Genomic DNA, 10,758 nt, shown 5'->3' on the forward strand with positions numbered 1-10,758 from the left:
TAGGAAAAAGGGGAAGAAATTAATATTCCGAACTATCGGTTAACTTTAAAAAATTATAACTCAAAAAAGAAAAAAAAGAACACACCTGATTTTGAGTAGAAAATGTAAGTGTGTAAAAAATCCCCAGTTTTCAAGAAAAAATATAGAAAAATATAGCGCCGTTGGTCCCTAAACCATGTAAACTATAAAAACGGATACAATCAAGAATTACGAAAACAAAATTCAAATTTCTTGCAAGGTTGATATTTTTCCAAAAAAGTCTAGCTAATTAACTTCAATTTGATGTATCGATCATCTGAATCGGCTTAGTGGTTCAAATGTGTTTTTGTGAGTGAGTTTTTGATAAGTCATTTTTGGGAAAAAGTGAAAAAAATCGAATCACCAAAAAAAAAATACAGATTCAATGTTTTACCATAACGAAAACAAGCTACCAACTTTCAGGAAAATCTGAAAAAAATATACAATCGAAGACTCTTTTTGTCGTTTATGAGTTTGGTTTTTTTAAGTTACTAATAGGTATGATTGCGGATTAATGGAAAGATATGATATGTTGATCCTTGAAATAAGTTTGGAAGTTAAGAATTGGAAAAATAAAATAAAATTCATGTGAATGGAGACGTCTTTTGTGTACAGCACATGCCACTGGGGCCTTTTGCTGATTAAGTAAGTAAGATTCCTTCCAAAACATCATAACTTTACAACCATTGAGTCGATTTCAAAAATCGTCATATCAAATGAAATCTTATTCTTCTATGAATCAACTTCAATCTGTCATTCAAACAAACTCAAAAATTAAATACTACAGAAAAACTTTAATTATAAGGCTTAGAGAATTTGCACCCGTGCACCCGTGGCCGAGTGGTTAGAGTCTCACATTATCATGCCGGGTGTTCGGGTTCGATTCCCGTTCTGGCCGGGGGGATTTTTCGTCAAAGAAATTTCCTTCGACTTGCACTGTGGTCATGCGTATTCAAGAGCTTGCCCCTCGGAATACATTCAAGGCGTGTTATTTGGCTTAAGAAATCTCGACCAAGTATTAATAAATGACGCTAGTTAATGCATACGTTGAGACGGCAAAAGTTCCATAAGGGAACGTTAACGCCATTTAAGAAGAAGAAGAAGAGAATTTGCGACTTAATTTTCCACAATTCACATTTTTACATCAAATTTCTATCTTGTCGCAATTTTAAACCTCTCAAATTGAATTGTCAAAATGATAGGCCAAAGAACGAAAAGCAGGAAAAATTAACAAACAATGGGGGGTAAATAATAAAGCAAAGGTAATCATGGATTTTTAATAACCATCTCGGAAAAATATTGAAAAAAAACATTCCTTTTTTAATTTCTCTTTCAAATTTTGATAAAATTGCACTGAATAATTAAATAAGGGCAATATTAATATTTGAATAAACTAATGTAATTATAAACATGTTGATATAAACCTTCCCATCTTCTCATTCTTCATTAAAGGCCTTGCGTCAAGACAGCTAGAAATCCATACACTCTCAAATCAAGTGTGCCTGAAAAAAATATATTCTTCACGTACACAAGCGATGAAAATGTGGACACTTTTTAGTCAGTGAATTGTATGGAGTTCCACTGCTGTGATGCAGTTCTTATGAAAACATTCACATACACCGGCAGCATAGCAACCCGTCAGCGACCGTTCATCGAATACGACCGGCAGGATTTGTAGAAAAGAATGGGGCTGATTCTGATGCGCGAATGAGAAGTGACAGCTCGCAAAAATTTCCTCACTCAATTTCCGAAGGTGACTGTGGTGAGATTTTTACCTTGCATGAACTCACATGAACACTCACTCAATTCTCGTGGGCGATTGCAGTGGAAAAACATGCCATTTTGTGACTTTTGAAGTCGTATCCTCATTTGTTATCGACTAGTACCAGTAATGGTAGCCAAAAATAGGATTATGCATTTCTAAAGGATTTGAACAATCTCTAATCATTCGCCGTTTCAAACGGGCAATTGCTACTCCAGATTCAAAGATGTAGTCATCATCTACATTGTGGAAATTTTCGAACAAAAATAGGCAATTTCGAATGCAATCCAATTAAACTGTGAATTTTGAAATAATTTATATTTATTATTAACATTAATTTATTATTATTATTTTTAACACAAGTACAGGTCGGACTCGATTATATATAGTCGACCTTTTTTTTCAACAATTATTTTCAAATCCTATACATAATCGAATCTCAAGAAAACCATTTTTCATTATTGTATGAATGTCAAACATTAATAGAAAAATATCTTTTTTGTGATTCGATTATGTATTGGATTCGAAAATTAACGTTGAAAGCGAAATTGCGATTATATATAATCGAGTCCGACCTGTATTTGGTATGCTATTACTAATGACAAGAATATACATCTTCTGCAGCCGCTATAACGCGGTACAAAATTAAAAATTAAAGTTTACAATAATTGACCCTAACTGATATGTACGAGAAACTCAATTCAGCATACCTGTTGCCGCTGGGTGCACTGTTCCAAGTATGCGTTCCAAATGGTCACCCTAAATTAGAAATGGGCGAGCGCTCACGAGCCGCTCATTTGAGCCGGTACGTCAGAAAGAGCGTACGATCCACGGTTCTTTAAAAATGAGCCGCGGTTCTCAAATGAACGGCTCTTATATGTACGGCTCTTGAATGAACCACGGTTCAAAAAAGACCCACGGTTCATTTATGAGCCGTGGCTCTTTTTGAACCGCGGTTCATTTAAGAACCACGGTTCAAAAAAGAACTGCGGTTCATAAAAGAACCGTGTTTCTTTTGAGAGCTGGCTTATTGATAAAGAACCGTGAATCGTACGCTTGTTCTGACAAACCGTGGCTTGCGGCAGTGCGGAAGAAATATATGTTTCCCATGCTGCTTTTCAAGCGGTTTCATTTATCTGTTTGTATGTTTGTAAATTTTGGCGGATTACATATTTTCTCGAAACCCTATCAATATGGGTATCAAATAAAAGGGCTTGCCTAGTAGATCACAGTTATTTATGAAAAATGTAAATTCAAAATGGCCGCCATCCCAAAATGGCGAAATATGTATTTTTTTTGAAAACCCCCTCAATATGGGTATCTAATGAAAGGACTTGACTAGTAGGACACAGATATTTATGTAAAATGGAAATCCAAGATGGCGGCCGTTATAAAATGACAGACTACTAATTTCTTCAAAACCCCATCAATATGGGTATCAAATGAAAGGGTTTGTCTAGTAGATAACAGTTATTTATGAAAAATGTAAATCCAAAATGGCGAAATATGATTTTTTTTCCAAAACCCCCTCAATATGGGTATCTAATGAAAGTACTTGACTAGTAGAACACAGTTATTTATGTAAAATGGAAATCCAAGATGGTGGCCGTTACGAAACGACAGACAACTAATTTCGTCAAAACCCCATCAATATGGATATCAAATGAAAGAGCTTGACTAGTAGAACACAGTTATTTATGAAAAATGTAAATCCAAACTGACCGCCACCCCAAAATGGCGAAATATGAATTATTTTCAAAATCCCCTCAATATGGGTATCTAATGAAAGGACTTGACTAGTACAACACAGTTATTCATGAAAAATGTAAATCCAAAATGGCGACCGTTACGAAATGGCAGACTACATTTCTTCTGAAAACCCCATCATATGGGTATCAGATGAACGGGGTTGACTAGTAAATCACAGTTATTTATGATAAATCCAACCCGCCCGGTATCGAATGAAATGATTTGACTAATATAATACAGTTAATCATGAAAATATTCCATTCGAAATATTTTAAAAACGTTTGGTATATAAAACGGAGAGAAAACTGTGTCGTTATCGAAAACTGCTATATTCTCCCGACCGATAATTCGACATGATCAACATTATATGGATCAAGTGAAATCAGTTCTAGTGATTATATAGAAGCTCTGTATAAATTGATTCCGGAGCTGGTAAAGCGATCTACAAATCTTGAGTCAGACGAATTAGTAGCCTAACAAATACTGCTAGATCCTCGCTTTAAGCAGCAAGGTTTTGGGGATAACAGAAAGTACAACTATGCACACCAGCCGTTGATAAGGATGCTAAAAATGACATCCATAGAACACACACCTACGAAAATACCACAAATCGTTGGTGATGAAGCGCTGTCATCTGTATGGGAGGAGTTTGATGCAATTGGTTGGCAATCTTCGATCCTCACATGATCCAAAAGCTGTTGCAACATCTATTGTAGATAAACATTTAGCGGAACCACATTTGCTGAGACTAAGCGACCCTTCGTTTTGGTGGAATGGAAGGAAATTTACCTCTCCGCGGCTCTATCTTTTTTTTTTTTGAAAATATTATGTATTCCGGCGACTTCAGTACCATATGAGCGAGTTTTTCCGAAAGCAAGACAAGTTTGCAGTGAAAGATGTAGTAGATTTCCATCATATAACATTGGAAAGATAATGTTTATAAATAAAAAAAAATAAAGAAAATCATTGTGATGGAAATATTTCAGAGAAAACCTTTAGTAAAGTAATATTTTTACTTTTCTCTGCACTGATTATTGTTTTAAACCTTATTTTTACGTCTGCCATTCTTCACACATCCGAATAAACCAGTTCTTGAAAAGAGCCGTCGAGCCGCTCAAATGAGCCGGCTCTTTTCATTGAGCGCATGGCTCTGAGACGCTCACTGAAATGAACCGTTTTGCCCATCTCTACCCTAAATCAACTTGACGGCAAATGTCATCGACGAACGCGCGGTGTGAGAGCTGTCATCTAAAAGAAGAGAGAGAAAGAGAAAACTATTTCCGGCAACGAACGCTAAAGAGAATACAAGTTCAAACTTGAAACAGTGACGAATATTTTTGTTAGATTTAAAACGTAGATTACAAAACTCGTATTTGCTCACATATTGTAGTTGAGATATCGTTGTATTTGTTGAATCAGTGAATTTCTTCCAAATTTATTTATCGTAAGAACACCGAATGTGTAAGTAATTGAAAACTCCACTATGGAAGCCATATTTAATAAAATATATTTGCAGTTTAAAGCTGCGCTAAACCTATAGTTACAGTGTTTTTTGCTGCTAAGATCCCGGTGTCCGACAAAGAAAAACATCATCGTTTTCCGCCCCAACAAATCTTTAAATTATTCGAAATGAGTGAAAATCGCGAAAATGAGCATGAATTATACCGCACCCCGGCAAAGAATCAGACGGGAGGTTGCGTGAATTGCTCGCGCCCCGTTACATATGATAATTCCGTGCAGTGTGATCAGTGCGATGATTGGTGGCACATGCGTTGTGCAGGAGTCACGGATTCGGTTGCGGAAAGGCCGTGGACATGCCGGAACTGTCTGCCTCTTAGTGTTCGCACAAAATCTAGCAACAATTCTGCTCGCATCGCTCTGAGATTGCAGAAGCTGGAGGAGGAGCGCGCCCTACAGCAGCGCGCGTTGGAAAAGGTAATCGATTTGGACAAGAAGCTGATGGAGGAGAAGTATATGCTACTCGAGCAACAACTGGAGGAGGAGCAGGACAAAGCGAGCAACCGCAGCCGCGTGAGCCGAAGGGAAAGCCTGCAACGTGTGAAGAAATGGGTGGAACAACAACCGGATAATTGCACAACTGGTAATGAAGCGGCCGGAGGAGATCAGTTTTTAGTGGAAGGCAAAACTGACAAAGTCAACATTATTGATCGAGAAAGTACGAGTCGTGCAGGTGGACAGCACATTCTGACGCAGCCGAATGACGGAGTAACGAATAGTTTGCAGCCCTGTGGAAATCAGCAGCGATATACTGGCGCGATTTCCAAAACGATTCCGAAGTTGAATGTTGATGGAACAACTACTGTAAGTAAACTCTTTCCCTCTGTGTCCCCCGTAATGCCAGCAGGTAAGCCATTAGTTAGTCCCATTGTGAACCAGAAATTTTCTACTCAACCAAAAAATGTATATCGAGAACCAATAACCAATTTCGAGTCAATTTATCCGATATATGATGAGTTTGACAAAACATATTAGGACTGAGCCTATTCCCCTAGGTCATCCCACATTAAAGGTTCGAAACAGGTCTATTGTGGAGATATGATGACGTAGAGCTCCCAGATAGTCACAAGATGGCGGTCAAGCGTTTCGAATGCCTGGAACGCAAGATGATTAGAGATCCAGAACTCGCGTCCAATCTCAAAAAGCAGATCACTGAAATTGGCTTTCAAACAGCACTTCGTTGCTCAGCGAATTACAGGAGAAGGAAACTTTGGATAGCAAGAACCTCTGCTCGAATCCAACGGTCAGTAGTGAACGAGTGTTGGGAATGTTTTGGCTGACGACTGAAGATAAACTGAAATTTGCGATAATATGAAGGATGAGATACAGCAGATAATTGATAGCGGTAATAGACCAACCAAGCGGCAAATGCTAAAATGTTTATTGGGAATATTTGACCCCTTGGGATTCCTTAGCGTATTCCTCGTACAAGGGAAGATATTACTGCAGGATACGTGGCGTGCTGGATTGAAATGGGACGAAAAGGTGCCAGAAGACATATTTGAACGATGGATCAAGTGGACTGGAATATTCCTCAGCATTAGTACCATAAGGATTCCTCGATGCTATTTCTTGAATGCGACCAAGCAAACCTATGACAAACTTCAACTCCACATTTTCGTTGATGCGAGTGAAGCCGCATTCGCTGCTGTAGCTTACTTTAGAATAGAAGATGCGGAAGGTAATGTCAAATGTACAATAGTTGCCGCTAAGACGAAGGTCGCACCACTTAAACCACTTTCAATTCCACGCCTAGAGCTACAAGCAGCAGTTCTTGGAAGTCGCTTGATGTCCTTTGTACAAGAAGGTCACAGCATCGAAGTGAAACAACGATTTCTCTGGAGTGATTCCGCGACAGTTTTGGCATGGTTGCGAGCAGATCACCGTCGCTACAAGCAATACGTAGCCTGTCGAATTGGTGAGCTTTTAACAACAACGGACGTCGCAGATTGGCGATGGGTTCCCAGTAAACTCAACCCAGCGGATGCAGCGACGAAATGGGGAAAGAGCCTGTGCCCCGAAGTCGAGGGTGAATGGTTCAGAGGTCCGCAATTTCTACGTCTGTCCGAAAAAGAGTGGCCAAAGCAGACTAAGTCATTGGATCAACGGGAAGAGGAATCGTGTTTTGTGGTTCAAAGTTCAGCAATTCCAGCTGCCGTAGTGGACTTCACTAGGTTTTCGAAGTGGCGTCGATTGTTAGGGACAGTCGTTTACGTGCATCGGTTTATAGATAATTGCAGGCGCAAAAGTCGAAAGGAAAGAACAGATGTGTCTTATTTAAGCCAAGACGAATTGATAAAAGCGAAGAATACACTAATACGAATGGTTCAGTGGGAAGAGTATCCTGATGAAATGGACTTGCTGTCACGAAGTCAAATGGAGCTACACAGAACGAGTGCCTTATACCAGTTAACGCCCGTAATAGATGAATATAAGGTTATGCGGGTCGGTGGAAGAACCGGAGCTGCACCACATACTAAGTTCGATGTCAAGTTTCCGATAATACTCCCGAAGAAACATCCAGTAACCAAGATGGTTGTTGATGAATTTCACCGAATCTTTCGTCACGGGAACTCGGAAACAGTGGTGAACGAAATTCGTCAGTTCTACCATATTGCTCAACTGAGGACGATCGTGAAACAAGTAGCCGCAGCATGTCAATGGTGTAAAATTGTGAAAGCGACACCTAAAGTACCGCAGATGGCACCACTTCCTGTTGCTCGTCTATCGTTATTCACCCGACCATTTACGTACGTCGGTATTGATCTGTTCGGTCCCTTGTTAGTGAAAGTAGGTCGAAGTACGGCAAAACGTTGGATATGTTTGTTCACCTGTTTAACTACTCGCGCCGTCCATGTAGAGGTTGCCTACAATCTGTCTACATCATCATGCGTAAAGTGCATTCGTCGTTTTGTCGGTCGTCGTGGTGCGTCAGCCGAGATTTATACCGATAACGGCACCAATTTTCAAGGCGCTGAGAATTTGTTACGAAAGCAGATTAATGAAATACACAACGAACTTGCATCAACTTTCACCAACACAGATACTAAATGGATCTTTATACCACCAGGAGCACCTCACATGGGTGACGCGTGGGAAAGAATGGTTCGATCGATAAAATCGGCCATGCAGGTTGCGTATAACAACGATCGGAAGCTAGATGATGAAGGGCTAGAAACGTTGATTGTGGAAGCCGAGAGTATTGTGAACAGTCGACCGCTAACGTATCTACCTTTAGACGCCGATGAAGGGGAAGCACTTACGCCGAATCATTTTTTGATGGGAAACTCAAGAGGTGTTCGTCAGCCAACTGTACCGTTCAGTGATCCAGTATCTGCGGTTAAAAACTCCTGGAACCAGATTCAGTACCAATTAGATGTTTTCTGGAAGAGATGGATCCGGGAATACCTCCCAATGTTGACAAGACGGATGAAATGGTTTGGTGAAGTGAAACCAGTAGCTGAAGGGGATCTAGTCTTAATTGTCGATGATACTCATAGAAATGGTTGGATACGTGGACGTGTTAAGGAAGTTGTTACGGCGAAGGATGGTAAAGTTCGACAAGCCATTGTACAAACTGCCAGGGGGATGTTGAGAAGACCAGTATCGAAGTTGGCTGTATTGGAGGTTGAGTATGAAAGTAAAACTGGGACCGATGGCCAGTGTTACGGGGGGAGAATGTTGCCGCTGGGTGCACTGTTCCAAGTATGCGTTCCAAATGGTCACCCTAAATCAACTTGACCGCAAATGTCATCGACGAACGCGCGGTGTGAGAGCTGTCATCGAAAAGAAGAGAGAGAAAGAGAAAACTATTTCCGGCAACGAACGCTAAAGAGAATACAAGTTCAAACTTGAAACAGTGACGAATATTTTTGTTAGATTTAAAACGTAGATTACAAAACTCGTATTTGCTCACATATTGTAGTTGAGATATCGTTGTATTTGTTGAATCAGTGAATTTCTTCTAAATTAATTTATCGTAAGAACACCGAATGTGTAAGTAATTGAAAACTCCACTATGGAAGCCATATTTAATCAAATATATTTGCAGTTTAAGGCTGCGCTAAACCTATAGTTACAGTGTTCTTTGCTGCTAAGAACCCGGTGTCCGACATAGAAAAATCATCGTTTTTCGCCCCAACAATACCGTTTCCTTTCTCCAAAAATACAAATCAAACTTTCAGGGTCTTCGTAGTCTAATTGGTTGCGTGTCCGCTACTAAGCGAACGATCATGAGCTCATAACTCAGGGCCCCTCAATTGACCATCTTAGTGTGCGTGTGTTGTCCACGCAACAATCATCATGTGTCGGTAATCCCAGTCCCTTACCGCTCACATTTTCGGTCTGCAGCATCGGTAATTGGCACTATAATAACGCAACAAAGGAAGTCTCATATCAACAGTCCCGTTGTGAACAGCCCAACTGTGAACATTCGAACAATAGCAATATTCTTACGCTGAAAAAAGGCGACATGTGTTGTACATCGATAGAATAGGAATTTTCTTATGCCTGTGTTATAGATAAAAACAAATGTTTATCGATATATAGCGATACTCTTACGCCTCAAAATGGTAACAGTGTAATATACAACAAAAGTTATCTTAAGATAAAAAATGTACACGAATGAACTCGGCTCTGTTACAGCTGAATTGCTAAATAAGTCTTATAAAATAAAAACTGTGGGATGAAAAAAAAACTTTCAAAAATTATGAAAAGCTACTTAAGTAGTTAAAAATCGTATATGTTTAATCAACTTTTTCCATGTGTGAGGCATCCTCGGTATCATACTCTAGTGGAGGAACATCTTCACCAGTAGTTGTGGCTGGAGTATCATTTGTGCTCATAGCTTCGTCCTTATCGATTCCAAGACCCAGCTTGACCATAAGACAGATGCGAGATGCGTGCACACCTGGTTCATCCAGTGAGAATCCAGACGATAACAGCGCAGTTTCGGACAGTAGAATTACAAGTTCCTTGACAGCTTTATCATTTTTATCGGCTCATTGTCTATGGATAAAATTCAGCTTTTAAATTTATTTAAATGCGATATTAAATATATCTTACCTTGATGGCTTTTATGTGAGGCGACTATAAAATTAATGTTCTCTGCAATTTTATAAGGAACAGTCAACCTTCCACCAAGCTTTTAGCGTAATTATTACGGAATTAGCACCGGACACTAAGTCAAAACACGAATGCGGAATCAAAACAATTGAAATAACATACACTCATATTAATGCAAAGGGACTATGCAAAAACAGATTTGAAAATATTTTTTTTTATTTTCTTATCCCAGTAATATTATTTTTCATCAATAATAATAAGAGGAAAACATTTATAAAGATGAACGAAATTATTTCCTGTACATATTTGTAACAAGGAATGAATATTTTTAATATCAAAAAAATATATCTTCATAAAACACATTGAATGCATAGAGCCTTTGTAAAAATCACAAGCTTTGACATATATTTCAATGAACACTGCACCATTTGTAATTCATTGGGTATTTTACTCCAAAATGAACCTCTCACGTCAGGGCAATCGCCTTCGACGATACGGTGACTTGGGGCATGTGACTTTGAGAAGCTCATTGCTGTCACATTCCATTCGCGCAGGAGAATCAGGCCCAATGTTTAACGGAGACGGACGAATCGTTGGGGTTTTGTCTGGGCTTTGTGTCTCGACCTTTGCTTTAATTTTGGTTGTAT

The 10,758-nt window shown here is 39.2% G+C and overlaps 1 protein-coding gene across 1 annotated transcript; it reads left to right on the forward strand.

The window, feature by feature from the left end:
- The first annotated feature begins 6,358 nt into the window (after positions 1–6,358).
- LOC129766093 (uncharacterized) lies at positions 6,359–8,788 on the forward strand. The gene has a single exon (XM_055766549.1). The coding sequence runs from the start codon at positions 6,359–6,361 to the stop codon at positions 8,786–8,788; it is 2,430 nt and encodes an 809-aa protein (XP_055622524.1).
- Positions 8,789–10,758: the final 1,970 nt, after the last annotated feature.

Source organism: Toxorhynchites rutilus, chromosome 2, assembly GCF_029784135.1.
Source record: "Toxorhynchites rutilus septentrionalis strain SRP chromosome 2, ASM2978413v1, whole genome shotgun sequence".
Lineage (NCBI taxonomy): Eukaryota > Metazoa > Arthropoda > Insecta > Diptera > Culicidae > Toxorhynchites > Toxorhynchites rutilus.